Genomic DNA, 20,435 nt, shown 5'->3' with positions numbered 1-20,435 from the left:
GGCGTTTCCACCCTCATTTCTGGCATAATTAATTTTAATGACACAAAAAGATAGCACCAGGTCGAGCAAAAATTGATGTACGCATTTATAATATTGTACCGAAACTTCCTGTTTCCATCACAGCCGTCATGATTTTTTAAATATGGTATGACTTGGCATAAAAACTCATCATGTAGACTAGCCTACCAGCACAGGCTAATGCTTGACTGAAGTTTCACAAATACAAAATATAATAATATATATTGTAAAAAATATTATATCCGTAAGAATCTAATCATAGACTAACCTACCCACACACAGTATCTGCGAGCTGTTGGCTAGAGGGCGTGTGCCAAAACCAGGTTAGGCACATGCCGCCTAATATTTAAGGCAACAGTTTTTCTGACAAAACTATCGGTAGAGTTGAAAATGTGATGGAAACATTGAACATTAGATTTTTATTCGGTACATGAACATTTAAACGCAAAAAAGTAAATTATGTTTGCCCTACTTCATCACACAGATTTTTATCTGAAGCAACTCAGTTTGGTGGAAACACCACTGGTGGGGAAAATGCGCATATATTCTTAATGCGGATTTTCAAATATGTGCATGCAAATCTGTCACCAATTGGATGGAAACCTAGCTAGTGATGGTAAAAAAAACATTGTGAGTTACCTGAAAAAAATTATAGGAGCTGAAAAAAATTATAGCACCTATTACTGCCTATATGAAGTAGATGACAATCTGAAATGACACAATGTGTTGGATAATTAGTAGGCTTATCCCCCTAATTGCCTGGAAAAACCCCACTGATGATGAGTGGAGGTAAAAACATGTTCTTAGCCTACCTACATCCAATCATGTCCAAATGACCACATAGGAGGACATCATTATGTCCAAATCATAGGAGGACCTTGATGGTTCACCTTTAAACAAAGACATTTGGTTTAAACAAAGAAATTTGGCTTGTCACCAAAAACACTCACAAACTTTTACAGATGCACAATCGAGAGCATCCTGTCGGGCTGTATCACCGCCTGGTACGGCAACTGCTCCGCCCACAACCGCAAGGCTCTCCAGAAGGTAGTGAGGTCTGCACAACGCATCACCGGGGACAAACTACCTGCCCTCCAAGACACCGACACCACCCGATGTCACAGGAAGGCCAAAAAGATCATCAAGGACAACAACCCCCCGAGCAACTGCCTGTTCACCCCGCTATCACCCAGAAGGCGAGGTGAGTACAGGTGCATCAAAGCTGAGACCGAAAAACAGCTTCTATCTCAAGGCCATCAGACTGTTAAACAGCCATCACTAACATTGAGTGGCTGCTGCCAACATACTGACTCAAATTTCTAGCCTCTTTAATAATTAAAAATTGGATGTAATAAATGTATCACTAGTCACTTTAAACAATGCCACTTTGTATAATGTTTACATACCCTACATTACTCATCTCATATGTATATACTGTACTCTATACTATCTACTGCATCTTGCCTATGCCATTCGGCCATCGCTCATCCATATATTTATATGTACATATTCTTATCCATTCCTTTACACTTGTGTGTATTAGGTAGTTGTTGTGAAATTGTTAGATTACTTGTTAGATATTACTGCATGGTCAGAACTAGAAGCACAAGCATTTCGCTACACTCACATTAACATCTGCTAACCATGTGTATGTGACCAATAAAATTGAATAGATGTCCCCACCAGCATATTTCCTTATTTTCAATTCCTGTCAATCCTCAACTTCCCCTCCATTCACGCTCCTCTGAAGTGTCATCTGGCATAGAACCATGACACATCGACTTGGGCCTCCCCACACTCAGCATTCTATTCTGAAAGGGACAGGATGTATGTGAATGCAGGAAACATTGCCACCCAAGACCCTTCAAAAAACAATGCAAATGAATACATGAATACATGAATACATTAGGACTAGCATTAGCATGAGAGGTTGTTTTGTAGATTTTGTGAGTCAACCATAACATTTGGTCACATTCAGTTTCTATCTTCCTCTCTTGGTTTGGAAATAGAAGAGTTTTCAGAGTACATACCTCTTGAGATTGCTACTGGCACAGAGTTGGTCTCATCACTGCAACACAGTCTGAATGTTAATAGATTTGCACCCACTGATTCTTAATGGCTAACGCCGGCCAATTCCCACATTCTTGCAAAGGCTCACTGGTGCAACAAATTGGATGAAAACCTACAGGAGTTTTTTAATGTGAATGTATAATATCTGCTGACTCCAAAACATAGGCCTAGGCTACTTCACTGACCAAGAGGGAAATTAAATACCATATAGAAAGATTAACAGAATTTCTGTGACCCTACTGATTTATCTACTATTTTTGTGTTCTGGTTCCCAAAAAATGCCTTCTAGGTCATTTGTTTCATTGTCACTTGATGAACTTACCAATATGACTACAGAAGGGGTATGTGATGTAGGTAATGGGCAGAGCCTTCTATTGCAATAAAGGTATTTGGTGATTATGAATAAATGGGTCAGAATGACTCAAATTACAACATACAAATGCCTCATCCAAGAATGACAGAAACTCAATAAAATCAATAAAAACACACACAAAAAATAACAACTAATATGGCAGTGTTGGAAAGAAGGACAGACAAATCTGTTTCCAGTTACTGAAGTCCTATGCACATCAAAGTAAGACCGTTTTCTTGGTCCATTTGAAATACACTTCCCCTTTCAAAAGAAAAATCACCCATTAGATATGCTGTGTTAATGATGTAAAGAAATGTATGCATTTAGGCTATTTGGGTGATGCAATCTCTTTGTGCAACTACTAGAATTCAGGACACTTTCAGGTTTCCTCGATTTCAACACCCTCTTGTCTAGTGGGTAATGGAAACTAGTGGTGAGGTCATAAGATCCTGAAATAGATTCTGAATAGACTGAGGTCCCTGGAATTTGATATGGGTAACATCCCTATTAAGCTTGCTAACTTTCATAAACAAGTACTTCTAACTTGGAACCTCATTTACAAACACAATTATCCCCTTATAGGTATACAATCTGGAATATTTTTTATTTCACCTTTATTTAACCAGGTAGGCAAGTTGAGAACAAGTTCTCATTTACAATTGCAACCTGATCAGTATAAAGCAAAGCAGTTCAACACATACAACAACACAGAGTTACACATGGAGTAAAACAAACATACAGTCAATAATACAGTAGAAAAATAAGTCTATATACAATGTGAGCAAATGAGGTGAGATAAGGGAGGTAAAGGCAAAAAAAAGGCCATGGTGGTGGAGTAAATACAATATAGCAAGTAAAATACTGGAATGGTAGATTTGCAGTGGAAGAATGTGCAAAGTAGAGAGATAAATAATGGAGTGCAAAGGAGCAAAATAAATACAGTTGGGGAAGAGGTAGCTGTTTGGGATAAATTATAGATGGGCTATGTACAGGTGCAGTAATCTGTGAGCTGCTCTGACAGCTGGTGCTTAAAGCTAGTGAGGAAGAATATGTGTTTCCAGTTTCATAGATTTTTGTAGTTCGTTCCAGTCATTGGCAGCAGAGAACTGCAAGGAGAGGCGGCCAAAGGAAGAATTGGTTTTGAGGGTGACCAGAGATATACCTGCTGGAGCGCGTGCTACAAGTGGGTGCTGCTACGGTGACCAGCGAGCTGAGATAAGGGGGGACTTTACCTAGCAGGGTCTTGTAGATGACCTGAAGCCAGTGGGTTTGGCGACAAGTATGAAGCGAGGGCCAGCCAACGAGAGCGTACAAGTTGCAGTGGTGGGTAGTATATGGGGCTTTGGTAACAAAACGGATGGATCTGTGATATCCAATTTATTGAGTAGGGTATTGGAGGCTATTTTGTAAATGACATCGCCGAAGTCGAGGATCGGTAGGATGGTCAGTTTTACAAGAGTATGTTTGGCAGCATGAGTGAAGGATGCTTTGTTGCGAAATAGGAAGCAAATTCTAGATTTAACTTTGGATTGGAGATGTTTGATGTGAGTCTGGAAGGAGAGTTTACACTCTAACCAGACACCTAGGTTTTTGTAGTTGTCCACATATTCTAAGTCAGAACTGTCCAGAGTAGTGATGTTGGACGGGCGGGCAGGTGCAGGCAGCGATCGGTTGAAAAGCATGCATTTAGTTTTACTTGTATTTAAGAGCAATTGGAGGCCACGGAAGGAGAGTTGCATGGCATTGAAGCTTGTCTGGAGGGTTGTTAACACAGTGTCCAAAGAAGGGCCAGAAGTATACAGAATGGTGTCGTCTGCGTAGAGGTGGATCAGAGACTCACCAGCAGCAAGAGCAACATCATTGAGGTATACAGAGAAGAGAGTCGGTCCAATAATTGAACCCTGTGGCACCCCCATAGAGACTGCCAGAGGCCCGGACAACATCCGATTTGACACACTGAACTCTATCAGAGATAATAAAGACATAAATACAAAAACAAGTCTTTATTTTTCCAGAACTGGATTGACAACAACATAATTTGGGTTAAACAATTATTGAACAATGAGGGCCAACTATATGATTATCAAGAATTTATGAGAATATAACAATACTCCAAGTGCAACTGTTGAGGATTTTGTAGCCTCAATTCAATTTGAAGGAATTTACATGTTAAACTATAAATGTAATAGCATGTATATACGGAAACTCTGTCAATATGTTGCTATTCCCTCTGCTAAAATGTACTGGAATGCAGCCCTAGGACAAGTAAACTGGAACAAAGTTTTGTTGTCTGGTAAATATTGTATATCTAATAAGGTGAAAGAAGTATCATACAAACTCATTCATAGAATCCACCCTGTAAAGATATTTATCATACACAGATTTAAAATAGCTATTGATAACAAATGTGTATTTTGTGGTTGTGACCCAGAGACTCTTGACCATTTTTGGGGGGACTGTTCTTATGTCAGAAGATTTTGGTGTGAGTTAGAAGATTTTATTTTAAAATAAACGACCATGTTAATCTGAGGGACTCTGATATTCTGTTTTGTTTCGATCCAAATGATATGGACCCTGATTTAACTTTCATTGTTAATTTGTTTATCTTTCATGGAAGATTCTTTATCCATAAAACGAAGTGGGCAGAGAACAAACCCCTCTTCACATTATTTAAGATATAATTTAAATATTACTTAGAAATGATCAGTAAATGTAAAAACAAAAAAGAAATACGCACCATAAAAGTATTTACCAAATTGAAAATGAATCTTGATATGTAATCCCCCTGTCTGTTAGGTTTATGTACTCTTGTACATGTACACTGTACATCCTTCCAGTTCAGATTAACAGCCCCATGCAGATGCCTCACTTCATGTTGCCAAACTCAGAATATAACGTTTTGTAGATCCATGAAATTCAGAGGCCTACTCCTGAAAGACCACCCCCATTGAAAGTATTCGTTTCCAATCAGAGATTAGTTTATCACTTTAAGCACTACTAAAATCTTTCTCATCAGAGATGTCTTTGAAAACTACAGCTACATTGTTGCAGATGTAGCAGCTCTTGAATGGATGGAGAATTTAAACCGGAAGTACGTTTATGTTTTCTATTTATGCTTTTTGGTGCTGCATTCATTCAAAGCCTACGTTTGCGGCTTGTCTGAAAACGATGTCTGCAATGGAGGTCCCAGGACCAGAAAGCGATTGGAGAAGCCCTGCATTCCGACAGAAAGTTGTTGCACAAATGTGAGACAATTTAGTTTTATTAAAACTTTGTAAACGTTCACGTTGTGATATTTTATTTACTCCGCAATTATCACGACAGTGGCTAGCACACCAGTTAGCCATCTATGTTAGCTTCGCTACTGAACATGCTTGATATGAGGCCGTAAGCAATGCATCATCTGGGTTGATGCAGTTAGCTGCATGTGTTCTAATTTGACCATAAAAAAATGCCTGCAGTTTGAGAAGTTTTGAGACGAACTAATTGGCGTTCAGCTAAAGGTTAGCCAAACTAGCCTTTGCTATTGTTACTTCGCTTCCTATGTAACTAGCTAGCTAATGTTAGCTGGCTAGCTAGCTAGCTCGATGCGAGGTATAGTCATCACAGACCTGGTGACATTTCTTCTTGGCCTCATTTAGAGTAAATTGCAGTTAATCATCCATGAATATAATATCACTGGAATGTGTGTTAGCAAAATACAGCAGGCAAAAATATATAATCTTCCAACATTCGTTTGATCTTAATCTCTTTTTCAGTGAAGAGGCGATGAGAAAGGCTGGGACTGCACACACGAAGTCCAGCAATGATATGGAGAATCATGTTTATGTCAAAGCCAAATCTAGAGTGAGTGAACGTTTTTAATTTACACACACCTAGTAACCTCATCATGGATCACCAGACAACACTCAGTAACATTCTATATAATTAACTGGAATTATTGGTGAAGAATGACCATCTCATCTACACTGAACCAAAATATAAATGTAACATGCAACAATTTCAAAGATTTTACTTAGTCACAGTTCATATAAATCAATTGAAAGGTATCCATTAGGCCCTAATCTATGGATGTCACATGACTGATATACATCTGTTCTTCCCAGAAAAAGTAGGGGCGTGGATCAGAAAACCAGTCAGTATCTGGTGCGACAACCATTTGCCTCATGTAGCGTGACACATCTCCTTTGCATAGAATTGATCAAGCTGTTGATTGTGGCCTGTGGAATGTTGTCCCACTTCTCTTCAATGGCTGTGCGAGGTTGCTGGATATTGGCGGGAACTGGAACACACTGTTGTACATGTTGATCCAGACCACCAGCATGTCTGATGAGTATGCAAGCCATGAAGATCTGGGACATTTTCAGCATCCAGGAATTGTGTGGAGATCCTTGCGACATGGGGCCGTGCATTATCATTCTGAAACTCGAGGTGATGGCGGCGGATGAATGGCATGATCCTGTTACATTCAAATTGCCATTGATAAAATGCAATTCTGTTCGTTGTCCTTCGTTCATGCCTGCCCATACCATAACCTCACCTCCACCATGGGGCACTCTGTTTACAATATTGACATCAGCAAACCGCTCGCCCACACGACGCCATACACACTAAACTGTCTGCCATCTGCCTGGTACAGTTGAAGAGCACACTACTCCAGTGTGCCAGTGACCATTGAAGGTGAGCATTGGCCCACTGAAATCGGTTACGACGCTGAACTGCAGTCGGTTCAAGACCCTGGTGAGGACGACAGGCACGCAGATGAGCTTCTCTGAGGACGTTTCTGACAGTTTGGGCCGAAATTCTTCGGGTTGTGCAAGCCCGCTGTTTCATCGGCTGTCCGGGTTGCAAGTCTCAGACGATCCCGCAGGAAAAGAAGCTGGATGTTGAGGTCCTGGGCTGGCGTTGTCTGCGGTTGTAATGTCGGTTGGATGTATAGCCAAATTCTCTAAAACAATGTTGGAGGTGGCTTATGGTAGAGAAATTAACGTTACATTCACTGGCAACAGCTCTGGTGGACATCCCTGCAGTCAGCATGCTAATTGCATGTTCCCTCAACTTGAGACATCTCTGGCATTGTGTTGTTGAAAAAACTGCACCTGTGTAATGATCATGCTTTTTAATCAGCTTTGTGATATGCCATACCTGGCAGGTGGGTGGATTATCTTGGCAAAGGAGAAAAGCTCACTAACAGGGATGCAAACAAATGTGTGCACAAATGGAACATTTCTGTGATCTATTAGTTGAATCATGGAACCAACTCTACATGGTGCATTTATATTTTTGTTCAGTATAATAATGGTGTTATTGTTTAATTCTGAACAGGAAGAATACTTGTCCCTGGTAGCAAGGTTGATCATTCACTTCAGAGACATTCGTAAGTATCCCACATACTTTTCCTATCTGCAATGTAGGTCTAACTCTTGTTCATATTTTGAGACAACTATTCTGTAAAGTTGAGTTACGTAATGGTATATTTTTTGTTTTGCAGATAAAAAGGCACAAGGAGGAGGTCTGGGTGAGTTGTTGTGATTTTGCTAAATATGTTTTCCCTTACTGAAAGACATTCAGAAGAATATCTATGTAGCTACTCATGCCGCTACCCATGTGTAAAATGTATATACTGTCTCCCCTATTCCAGATCCCATGAATGCCCTAACAAATCTCACAGGGGTTCCAGGGGTTCCAGGGGGCATCGCCATGGGGCCTAGGCCACCTGGTGCACCCATGGGTGGCATGGGGACCATGGGTCAGATGCAAATGGGTCAGCATGCAATGGCAGGTGTGGCTGGAAATCCTCAAGCGAGTGAGTGTATTTCTGAAGCGTTCTCACGTTATTCATGTTTACTTGAATGCTGCTGTCTGTTAGCCCACAGAAACAATTGGATCAGTAGCCTACTGGTCATGACATTTTGATTTTCGATCAGGGACCTCCAAACTCATATTCCTGTGTCCTCCATGAGGCTCAGAGCATGTGAGCAGAGATGAGTGGGAGCAGAGCGAGGAGCAGAGCGGGCACAATTTGACTGCAGCTGGGGAAATGGACGTGGAGCGCTCTGTGTGCAGTGAGCTGGATTTCCGACCGCTCAACTCGGCTCACAGGCACTGCTCTACACTCAGTAACTCAGTTTCCTCAGTAACGCTCAGGTGTAGTGCTTTTCCTCCAGGGCTTTCCCCAAGTTCTCAGCTGGAGGATGTGTGTCTGTTTTGTCCTCATCCTCCCTGTAGTAGGAGGTCCAGGGCAGATGCAGATGCAGCAGATTGCCCAGCAGCAGCAGTCCATTCAGTTCCAGCAGTTCCAGGCACAGCAGCAACAGACAGCCATGCAACAACAGCAACAGACGGCCATGCAGCAGCAGCAGACAGCTATGCAACAACAGACAGCCATACAGCAGCAGCAGTTTCAGGTCCAGCAGCAGCTGAAGCTGCAACAGTTACAGCAGCAACACCATCAGAACCAACAGCTTCAACAGCAGCACCAAAACCAGCAGCAGCAGCAGGCCCAAAACCAGCAACAACAGAACCAGGTATAACAGGGATGCAAACTTGTCCATTTTTGACGATGTTCGCCGCTTGGATCTCAAAATAGGTCATCCACGTGAGTTGTGTAGAGCTGTAAAAAAACGGACAAAAGGTGTGCAGGCGTAGAGTGTATCACCCATAGTGCTATACAAAAGAGCCTCGAACAGATCTTCTCCCTGTGATCACTACCTTCTCTCTCTCTCGAAATGAATGAATGAGCACAGAATGTATCCCTACACGGCCTACAAATAGAATATCAGAGTTCAGAGCGTGATGTCAGATTTGTCATGTCAGAATGAGTGCTTCATCCAATATCACGTGACAGCTGTGAGCAGCCAGCCACATCCCCTAACCAGCCATTAGTCTACTCAGCTGTTTCTCTGTCCATTCTTTCTGTGCATCTCCATCAGTTTTTAAATGTTATTTTGCCGTGATGGCTACCTGGGGTGTGCAGACATTATTTAATTTCGCCTGTAAGAACAATAAGGGCAGTTGGCTTCGCTGTCACCCAACCTCTTAGTGCCATAGAGGAAAAACGGAGCACATTGACAGTCAGGTTTTCCATATGTTTCTAGCCCAAACCACTCCTTACTGGAGCTACCTTCTCCCCCTTTCTACCTCTAATTGGTACACATTTGATATAATTTTATAAACCATGTCGCTGGCAATTTTAAACTACTTGCGCGCCTCACATTTTTGGATGGATAGCAAGTGATCGGGGGGCAAACCCTGTGGTATCATGATACTACTTGGTATCGTGATACTTGGCCTGGTATCACATCGTTAGTAAAATGTTGGTATTGTGACAATTCTTTTCACCTTTGGCCCCTCACCAGTTTGTGTCCCTGTATAAGCTCCAATCCCCACCATGATGGCATGCCTAGATGTACATCAAAAGCTAACAGAGACATACAGAAGGCAGTTCAATTGGTTGATCTTTTGGTAAACAAATATAAGGATAAAATTAGCATATTTTGGGGCTTCTAATAATCTATATTTAAGTATTTACATGCCTTCCTCATCTCTCTTCAGATGCACCCGTCAAGGCTCCAGCAACAACAGCAGATAGTTCAGTTACAACTCCAACAGCAGCATGCCCAGGCCCAGGCACAAGCTCAAGCCCAAGCCCAGGCCCAAGCACAAGCACAAGCCCAGGCGCAGTCCATTCAGCACATGGTCCAGCAGCAGCAGCAGGTTCAGTCTCAGCCCCAGGCGGCCCAGCTACCCCCCCACTCCCAGCAGCAGCAGGGCATGGTGCCCCAGTCTCTCGCTGGACAGATGACCACACAGCACGTGCCCATCAGCTCGCTCAGTCAGCAGCAGCAACAGCTCAAGATCCAAGCATTGCAGGTAAAGCAGAGGTGGTGTTATGGAAAAATATTAACTATGTTTAATTCACCCTCTGTAGAATAGTGGTGACCTTTTATTGTCCACTCTAAATTTGTAATCTTGAGTCTCTGGGATAACACACCCATTCCAGTATCTTTTTTTTTACACACCACTCTTGCTTGCTTCCCTATGCGTGTGTGTATGTGCTGTGTTCTGTTTGTGTGGCCAGGCTAGAGCGATACAGCAGCAGCAAGTCCAGCAGGCCCAGCAGGCAGCGCAGCAAGCCCAACAGGCGGCAGCCCAGGCCCAGCTAGCTGCAGCAGTACCTGGACAGGTAAGAGCACAGCACTGCAAGCTGGTGTGTAGTGAGACTCATTGACTGACTGGGGACTGCCACCTGTCACTGAGCTTGGCCTGGAGTGAGTGCACGCTTTCAGATTCACCCCTTTGAAATTTCAGCAGTTGATTTAATTTTGGGTCGCAAGCTCTTCTGTTGGTGTTAAATGACTTGAGGAAGACACAGGATATTTCTCTGTGTTGCCCGTTGCCATACTTAAGCTACTGCCATAGCCAGGAGGCAGTAATGCTTGTTTTATAGCTCAACGTTACCTACAGAGACTTAAGTTAGCATCTATTCTAATAATTGTACCGTTGCTGCTTGATGTCTCAGGCTCAGGGGTTCTTTGGTTTGAACTGAATGATGAGTCTCCTACATAACCCAGGAAATCAATTTAGTTTGTTGTCATTTGAATATGATGCTTTGTGAGAATTCCTTGATAGGCTTGGTACTCCTGTCTCTATCGCTTCCAAGCAAAATAGGGATGGAGCTAGGATTCACTTCCACAAGCCACTTCCCCCATCCCTTTCTTCTCTACCAAACTAGAACTCACCTTGACCTCTTCTCCCCCCGCTACGTCTCCCTATTGAAAATCCCTGGAAGTGTGCTACTGCATTTCTCAGAATGAAACCCACGGGTGGGCTGCTGAGAGAAAATAAAGTTGATCTCCCAGAGGATGTCTCTTTATTGTACCTCACAGCAACGTTAGAATGTCTTGTTCCCCCTCCATGCATGTGTGTTGTTCATGCAGTGAATGCTGCAACTGCATGCCTACTCTGCCCTGCAAACCAACAATATTCTTTAACTCGGCTGCTACATCTACCAGCGCTACTGTTACTGTAGATGCAAATACATGGCATCATCAACCATCTCTCATCCAATTGACCAATAGATACTGTTTGGGAAATCCCTGCCAAACCTCCTACTGGGGGTACCAGTGAGGTTCCACCATTCAAAATGCAATGCCTATCTACACAACCGTTGTTTGATGAAACCATTGAAATAGTTTCCAGACTAGAATGTTTAATAAATTAATGTTGAATCATTTAGTAACCAAAAATTGAGATCTATGTTATTTCTAGTCAGTTGGCAATGTTGACCTACTGCACTTAGCTAAGCCATTTAAATAACTGTCATACACACTTGCATGGTTTGGCCTAAAGAGGAGAGGGTGCATGTTCCCACTAGCCACGGCTGGCCTCATCACTGTTGTCATGGCAACTGTTTGTTCCGGAGACAGGGTCACATGCTTGGCAACGCTGCCTGGCTGTCTCTCTCTCACCAGGGTTTAAGATATGACTGTAACTGTGGCTCTGTCTGTGTGTCAATGAGTGTGCGTCCATGTGTTTGTGCATGTCTGCTTGTGTAATGTATTTTACAGATTTTGCTCCTGGGAGTGTGCTTGCATGTGTCCGAATGTTTATTTTTTTTTTGTGCGTGCATGTGCATCATCTCCGCTAATGCATTGCATTTCTTGTTTTGCTTGTGACATGTATGTTGTCCCCTCTGTCCTCCAAGATGATGATGCCCCGCCTTGGGATGCAAATTCCACCCCGGTTGCCCCGCGCTGCCCCGAACCCCGCCATACCTCCAAACTCTGCTGCCATGGGAGGACAGCAAATGCCACAGGTATTTACGCCAGGGTAGAGTGACCAGGTAGTCTTCCTACTCTGACCTGACCCTCATGGTGACCACCACCTCTCCTAAAACCGTGTCCCTCTGGTGTGCTTCCTTATGCCAACCCTCATCCCTCAGTGCATCCCTCAAATCTCATCCCCACTCTACCCAAACCTCCACTTCTGCTTCTTACACAGACCAGTGGAATTAGATCGGATAGTAAACATCTGTTCTCATGCTCAGTATAGATATGTATGTGGATTCATGGAAAGAGAGCTGTGCCTTCTACAAGCAGGTTCCCATTTGGAATCCATTAAGGGCAGGCCTATAGATGTGATTGGGAATGCTGTTGTTTATTTTGCTCAGTGTAAGGGCGTCTGGCCAGTATTCATCGTGTATGGTAAGTACCAGTAAGACAAGTATTTTCTTCCTATCTTCCTCAGTAGGCACTCAGGCCCTGGTCGGTGTAATGGCTGAAGGATCTTTTCCCCCTGCTATCTAGGATGGATGGTAACGTGATGCAGCATCCAACCAGCTAAAGATGTGCTGGGGTCTCCAGTGATTGGTTCGTCTGGTGTGAGCCCCCAATTTTTCTTTTCACTCCCTCCATAGGTTCAGCAGCACCAGATGATGTCATCGCCCTCGCCGGTACAGGTGCAGACCCCCCAGTCCATGCCCCCCCCTCCCCAGCCACAGCCATCCCCACAGCCCCCGTCCTCCCAGCCCAACTCAGTCAGGTGAGCAAAGATGACAAGCCCACTCTCCCTTTGTGGTGATTTTATTGACTTGAATATGCCATTTTTATATCAGGTCTAGTCTTGAAATAGAATGGCTTTCTCTGGTGTCAACTGTATTGCGTTTCTTCACAGCAGTTCTGGTCCCACACCGTCGCCAGGTGGCTTCCAGCCTAGCCCATCCCCCCAGCCCTCGCATAGCCCAGCCACCGCACGCACCCCCCAGAACTATAGCGTCCCTTCCCCAGGACCCCTCAACACCCCAGGTACTGTCCCAACTCCTCGTTGGAGCAGAGGTGGGGGCCTTAGCCCCTAAATATCATACCTTATAGTAAGGATTTGTTTTCCTTACTATAGTTTACATTCTTAAATCGGCTCTATGTAGGATTTAGATTTGTCTGGAACCGTATCATTTTCTATTTACATTCTATGCCAAATATTGGAAGACCAATCAAGCCTTTTCCCAGTGTCCCCAAGACTATGTAAACACATTGAATGTACCCGAGGATTCTAATTGTTGTCCCACGTGGTTGTCTGGTGACGTGAAGGGAACCCCAGTTCAGTGATGAGTCCATCCGGGGCCAATCAGCAGGAGGACCAGCAGTACATGGAGAAACTCAAACAGCTGTCCAAATACATAGAGCCGCTGCGCAGGATGATCAACAAGATAGACAAAAATGAAGGTATGCATTCACACCATGCTCTTTCTTACTTTTCTTGCCACTCTTGGCTGTTCCCACTCACTAAAGGGAGTTTGCGTTCCCAACAGATAGGAAAAAGGACCTGAGTAAGATGAAGAGCCTGCTGAACATTCTCACTGACCCCAACACAAGGTAAAATAATACAAGTGGTGTTGCTTATGTGTGTCAGTGTCCATCCAAGTTTGTCTCAGCAATGGTTATTGAATGATATCTCCTCTCCCGGACTTGCAGGTGTCCTCTCAGAACCTTACAGAAGTGTGAGATAGCACTGGAGAAACTGAAGAATGATATGGCTGTGGTGAGCATGAGACTGTGTTGATAATCTTTGTGCTGTTTAATTGCTCCTTGGTTTTCAAAATGTCTTTCTGTTGTGAATTCCTAAAGGTTACCCATTGACTGTGAATCATCAACAATTCAACAAAACGTTTGCTTATTTAGCTCCTTAACAACTGACTTTTTCCTAAACCTGTTCTAGCCGACGCCACCCCCTCCACCTGTGCCCTGCACCAAGCAGCAGTACCTGTGCCAGCCCCTCTTGGATGCCGTCATGGCAAACATCCGTTCGCCTGTCTTCAACCATTCCCTGTACCGTACCTTCGCCCCAGCCATGACAGCCATCCACGGGCCGCCCATCATGTGAGTTTACCCTAACCACTCCTTCATGTCCAGAAACACTACACTTTAGGTCAGGGTGGGAAAGTATTTTTCGACGGGCATTGTGGAGCATCCCTGCTTTAGATCTGTCTACCACTGTCGTTGATACAAGACCATCCTCATTTCCTACAGTGCATAGAGAAAGTGTATTAAAGAGTACAGAAGCTGTGGGATCAGGCCGTCATCTGACACCCATGTCCATTCTCTCTTCACTCCACAGGGGCCCCATCATCGCGGCCCGGAAGAGGAAACACGAGGAGGATGACCGTCAGACCATCCCCAACATCCTGCAGGGGGAGGTGGCCCGTCTTAATGCCAAGTTCCTGGTCAACCTGGACCCTTCGTTCTGCAGTAACAACGGCACTGTGCACCTCATCTGTAAACTAGGTGAGTTAAGGGCTGAGATAGGCAACTACATTCAGTCGCAGGACGATTTTAGTTGGAGCGGATGTTCTGCTAATTGTTTATTTTATTTTATTTAACCTTTATTAAACTAGGCAAGTCAGTTAAGAACAAATTCTTATTTACAATGGGGGCTGCAATTGAAATATAGGACAAAACACACATGACATGAGACAACACTACATAGAGACCTAAGACAACAGTACAGCATGGCAGCAACACATGACGACAACATGGTACAAACATGATTGGAAACAGACAACAGCACAATGGGCAAGAAGGTAGAGACAACAATGCATTACGCGAAGCAGCTACAAGTGTCAGAGTCCATGATTTGAGTCTTTGAATGAAGAGATTGAGAACTGTCCAGTTTGAGTGTTTGTTGCAACTCGTTCCAGTCGCTAGCTGCAGCGAACTGAAAAGAGGAGCGACCCAGGGATGTGTGTGCTTTGGGGACCTTTAACAGAATGTGACTGGCTCAAGAGCACCCTTACTTGTCGATATATAAATTATGTCTCTGTAATCTAGCATGGGTAGGATGGTCATCTGAATCAGGGTTAGTTTGGCAGCTGAGGTGAAAGAGGAGTGATTACGATAGAGGAAACAAGTCTAGATTTAACCTTAGCCTGCAGCTTTGATATGTGCTGAGAGAAGGACAGTGTACCATCTAGCCATACTCCCAAGTACTGGTTTAAGGTGACTACCTCAAGCTCTAAACCCTCAGGTAGTAATAACACTGGAGGGGGACATTATTCTTACCAAACCACATGGTCTTTGTTTAGGAGGTGTTCAGAACAAGGTTAAGGGCAGAGAAATCTTGTTGGACACTAAGAAATCTTTGTTGTAGAGCGTTTAACACCAAATCCGGGGAGGGGCCAGCTGAGTAGAAGACTGTATCATCTGCATATAAATTAATGAGAGCACCTCCTACTGCCTGAGCTATGTTGTTGATGTAAATTGAGAAGAGCATGGGGTCTAGGATTGACCCTTGGGGTACTCCCTTGGTGACGGGCAGTGGCTGAGACCGCGGATGTTCTGACTTTATACACTGCACTCTTTGAGTGAGGTAGTTAGCAAACCAGGCAACGACCCCTCAGAGACACCAATACTCCTTAGCCGGCCCACAAGAATGGAATGGTCTACTTTATATAAAAATAGCAGCACAACATTGCTTAGAATCAAGGGCAATGGTGACATAATTTAGGAAATTTAAGGTTGCAGTGACACATCCATAACCTGAACGGAAACCAGATTGCATACCAGAGAGAATACTACAGACATCGAGAAAGCCCGTCAGTTGATTGACACATTTTTCCAACACTTTGATAAATAGGGCAAAGTAGAAATTGGCCTATAACAGGATCAGCTTGATCTCCCCCTTTTAAATAAAGGACGCACCATGGCTCCCATCCAAGCAATGGGAACTTCCCCAGAGAGGAGAGACAGGCTCAGCGATGATAGGGGCTGGAACCTTAAAGAAGGATCTAAACCACCTGACCCAGATGTGTTTTTTGAGGTTAAGTTTAAGGATCTCCTTTAGCACCTCAGACTGCAGGGAGAAACTTTGTAGCGGAGCAGGGGGGAAAGTGGGAGGAGTATCGGGGCTAGTCGCATTAGAAGGGCTGGGAGATGAGGAAATGTTGGATGGGCAAGAAGGCATGGCTGAGTCGATCACTTATGGGCCAACCGCTAGTGTAGGTTATTGAGAGATGAAGACCGGGGGAAATCTCACTATTCTCTCTCAAATATAAAATAAATTGAAGCCTGACGTTATTCCTTGCCTCTCTCTTCCAGATGATAAGAACCTGCCAAGTGTGCCTCCTCTCCAGCTCAGCATCCCAGCAGACTACCCAGACCAGAGCCCTCAGTGGGCAGACGACGGGCAAGTGTATGGTAAGACACACTGGCTTCTCTGTACCCATACATTGCATTCGGAAAGTATTCAGACCCCTTAACTTTTTCCACATTTTGTTATGTTACAGCCTTATTCTAAAATGGTTTAAAAAAAAAAAAAAACTCATCAATCTACACACAAAGTGAAAACAGGTTGTTAGACGTATTAAAAATAAAACACATACCTTATTTACATAAGTATTCAGACCCTTTTCAATGAGACTCGAAATTGAGCTCAGGTGCATCCTGTTTCCATTGATCATCTTTGAGATGTTTCTACAACTTGATTGGAGTTCACCTGTGGTAAATTCAATTGATTGGACGTGATTTGGAAAGACACACACGTCTATATAAGGTCCCACAGTTGACAGTGCATGTCAGAGCAAAAACCAAGCCATGAGGTTGAAGGAATTGTCTGTAGAGCTCCTAGACAAGATTGTGTCAAGGGACATCTGAGGAAGGATACCAAACATTTCTGCAATATTGAAGGTCCCCAAAAACACAGTGGCCTCCATCATTCTTAAATGGAAGAAGTTTGGAACCACCAAGACACTTCCTAGAGCTGGCCCTCGGCTAAACTGACCAATCGGGGGAGAAGAGCCTTGGTCAGGGAGGTGACCAAGAACCCAGTGGTCACTCTGACAGAGCTCCAGAGTTCTTCTGTGGAGATGGGACAACCAATCTCTGCAGCACTCCACCAATCAGGCTTTTATGCTTACTGGCTAGACGGAAGCCAGTCCTCAGTAAAAGGCACATGACAGCCCACTTTGAGTTTGCCAAAAGGCACCTAAAGGACTCTGACCACATGAAACAAGATTCTCTGGTCTGATGAGACCAAGATTGAACTCTGGACTGAATGCCAGGTGTCACGCCTGGAGGAAACCTGGCACCATCCCTGCGGTGAAGCATGGGGGTGGCAGCATCATGCTGTGGGGATTTTTTTCAGCGGCAGAGACTAGAAGACTAGTCAGGATCGAGGGAAAAATGAACGGAGCAAAGTACAGAGATCCTTGATGAAAAGCTGCTCCAGAGATATTAAATCCTCAGACTGGGGCGAAGGTTCTCCTTCCAACAGGACAACGACCCGAGCACACAACCAAGAAAATGCAGGAGTGGCTTCGGAACAAGTCTCTGAATGTCCTTGAGTGGCCCAGCCAGAACCCGTTCTAACATCTCTGGGGAAGAGACCTGAAAATAGCTGTGTAGCGATGCTCCCCATCCAACCTGACAGAGCATGAGAGGATCTGCAGAGAATGGGAGAAACTCCCCAAATACAGGTGTGCCAAGCTTGTAGCATCAGACTCGAGGCTGAAATCACTGCCAAAGGTGTTTCACAAACTACTGAGTAAACGGTCTGAATACTTATGTAAATGTATTTCCGTTTATTTTTTATACATTTAAAAAAATGTCCAAACCTGTTTTTGCTTTGTCATTATGGGGTATTGTGTGTAGATTGAGAGGGGAAACAATTTAATCAGTTTTTAGAAAAATGCTGTAATGTAACTAAATGTGAAAAAGTCAAGGGGTCTGAATACTTTCTGAATGCACTGTATTAGTCAAATTGACTCTGTAACTTTGGGTGTAATGGAGAAAGTAGCTCAACATTACCATGACAGTTTAAAATGTGACATATATTATTTATTTTTTTAGCTTGTCTCAGGTTTCAATGCATTTGAGTTGATTTATGCTTTACTTTGTCTTCCTCTACTCTCCAGGTGCTAACCCCTTCCTACAAAACGTTCACAGAAATATGACCTCCAAGCTCCTACAGCTCCCAGACAAGCACTCAGTGACTGCACTTCTCAATACTTGGGCCCAGAGTGTCAGACAAGCCTGTCTTTCAGCAGCATAGACAAGAAGCTCACCTCACCTGTCCAGCATAATTTATCACTAAGACAGTGCAAACTGGAAGGAGTGGGCTACCACATCTTGGAGCACCAGCTCTCCCCTATCACTAGGGCGTGCTGCTGAGGGTTCTATACAAACTGTATTATGAGAAGGTCCATTTGGGATGAGTTATGTAAAGAATTTTGAGTTGAGAAAATGTAAAACAAATAACTGAACATGTTGCAGTGTGAAGCTTTGGTGTGTGTGTGTGTGTGTGTGTGTGTGTGTGTGTGTGTGTGTGTGTATATATATACACTCATAAGGGATTTTTGTTTTGTTCTCATGAATAAAAACTTTTCTGTTCATCTGTGTTTTCATGAACCTAGATACAGGTAACTTCCAAAATAAAGGAAACACTTCAGTAAATGAGTGATCAAGTATATTGAAAGCAGGTGCTTCCACAATTGTGTGGTTCCTGAGTTAATTAATCAATTAACATCCCATCACGTTTAGGGTCATGTATACAGTGCCCAGTAGCTCATTGTTTTGGCTACTGTGGCTAGAAGTGATCTCAGTGTCTTGGAAATAGGTGTCTCAAAGGATTACAGGGGGTTTAAATGGTGTCTGTCACCAGATTTTAACACAGTTGAACACTTATGGGAGATTCTGGAGCAGCACCTGAGATGGTGTTTTCCATCAACAAAACACCAAATTATGAAATGTCTTGTAAGAACGGTGTCGCATCTCTCCAGTAGAGTTCCAGACACTTGTTGAAGCTGTTGTGGCCTAACACCCTACTTTAAGACACTGATGGTGTTTGTTTTGGCAGTTACCTGTACATCCATAAGACAAAATACAACTTGACCAACAACGCCACACCAAAATACATTTAATAGGGAGAAATATAAATGTATGTACATTGAACTTAAACTTTATAAATTAGCATTCAGTCAGTGGTCATTTATTGGAAGTCCTTCAATGGCCATGGTAGGAGTATGTACTTTTGTTAGTGTGGGCTGGGCCTGCTATACTGCTAGTCCCTCAATGCATTGTTTCTCAGCCTGATCCTCTGTGGACACATGACATTTTTAACAATGCTTTTTTATAATAAAATGTAGTTCATTGCATCCGTGGTGGAGCCCAGTTTCATAATATTACCATATATCCCAGCCTTGGTTTTGAAGTAATCACAGGCCTTATTTTGGGGCTTTTTTCACCCTGCCAGCTCCTATTAGTTCTATTGAACACTGTGGCACCAACTCGCCTTCAGAACGTTCTAATCCCATTTTGTTGTACTATGTCACAATGGCAGCTTCGCTATAGTTGGCAATGGAGACCTACCTGCTCACGTTGTTTATAGTTCAAATGTAAACAACAAAATGTTACTCTGAGGTTGTCCCATTGTTTACTATAGGGAAATATAGGTATGTCTGTCTATTTTGCCAAATATCTCGCAATGTGTATATTTTAATTTTTTTAATTGGACACCATTTTAATCATGAGAATCTCTTTCTAATTAAGGCTGGGCAGTGTATCTCGTCATCAAACGCTAGACCAGAAATAGAAGTTGCCATTTTTCCCCTACTTCCTCGTTATGCAGACATAAGCACACTTGGCACCATTGAGGTGCGGATGTTTACTTTCTACACGAGATGTTATTTTTCAGTTTTGTCCTAAGAACAGATTGTAGTGGTAAAATAAAAAGGGATATAGGCTTCACTCCAGTCAAAACAGGCTCTGCGAACATTCGATTCCATTCATTTGCTATGGGCACGCGCTAGTGTTCCAGTTTAGCCAACGTTCTAAATTCGTTTTCAGCCTCGGGTGAATTTTGACTCGTTCTATTGTCCAGACTACTTCTGTATCTCCCTGCGATTCTGGAGTACAGGCTATTTGAGGGCTGGGAGGGTCACCCTTGCCTGGTTCCCAAAAAAGGTGCATGGACATGGAGGAAGCAGTTCAAACATAGGTTCTGACGT

The 20,435-nt window shown here is 43.4% G+C and overlaps 1 protein-coding gene across 8 annotated transcripts; it reads left to right on the top strand.

Annotated features, from left to right (window-relative positions):
* Window positions 1–980: 980 nt before the first annotated feature.
* On the top strand, window positions 981–18,882 carry LOC109874047 (mediator of RNA polymerase II transcription subunit 15). Of its 8 annotated transcripts, XM_020465791.2 has the most exons (19): window positions 1,191–1,219; window positions 5,582–5,685; window positions 6,199–6,286; window positions 7,766–7,817; window positions 7,932–7,958; window positions 8,082–8,246; window positions 8,669–8,967; window positions 9,995–10,312; window positions 10,521–10,625; window positions 12,147–12,257; window positions 12,858–12,982; window positions 13,115–13,245; window positions 13,528–13,662; window positions 13,749–13,812; window positions 13,912–13,978; window positions 14,156–14,316; window positions 14,555–14,721; window positions 16,531–16,629; window positions 18,345–18,882. In XM_020465791.2, exons 2-19 carry the CDS (start codon window positions 5,609–5,611, stop codon window positions 18,479–18,481), a joined length of 2,328 nt encoding a protein of 775 aa, XP_020321380.1. In that variant the 5' UTR covers window positions 1,191–1,219; window positions 5,582–5,608; the 3' UTR covers window positions 18,482–18,882. The 8 variants fall into 8 exon arrangements, with proteins under 8 accessions (XP_031664640.1, XP_020321380.1, XP_031664638.1 ...); XM_031808780.1 differs by having other exon boundaries at window positions 981–1,219; window positions 8,082–8,967; window positions 13,118–13,245; XM_031808778.1 differs by lacking the exon at window positions 1,191–1,219 and having other exon boundaries at window positions 5,361–5,685; window positions 8,672–8,967; window positions 13,118–13,245.
* The last annotated feature ends 1,553 nt before the right edge of the window (window positions 18,883–20,435 follow it).

This window comes from Oncorhynchus kisutch, linkage group LG29 (genome assembly GCF_002021735.2).
Source record: "Oncorhynchus kisutch isolate 150728-3 linkage group LG29, Okis_V2, whole genome shotgun sequence".
In the NCBI taxonomy this organism is placed as follows: domain Eukaryota; kingdom Metazoa; phylum Chordata; class Actinopteri; order Salmoniformes; family Salmonidae; genus Oncorhynchus; species Oncorhynchus kisutch.
The sequence above is the reverse complement of the archived record's forward strand: the minus strand, read 5'-3'. Positions and strand labels throughout refer to the sequence as shown.

Coding starts and splice junctions, on each gene's coding strand:
- LOC109874047 (XM_031808775.1), top strand. CDS start 5,540: ATGTTTTCTATTTATGCTTTTTGGTGCTGCATTCATTCAAAGCCTACG. Junction 5,686..6,198: donor CAGAAAGTTGTTGCACAAAT/GTGAGACAATTT, acceptor TCTCTTTTTCAG/TGAAGAGGCGATGAGAAAGG. Junction 8,968..9,994: donor ACCAGCAACAACAGAACCAG/GTATAACAGGGA, acceptor ATCTCTCTTCAG/ATGCACCCGTCAAGGCTCCA.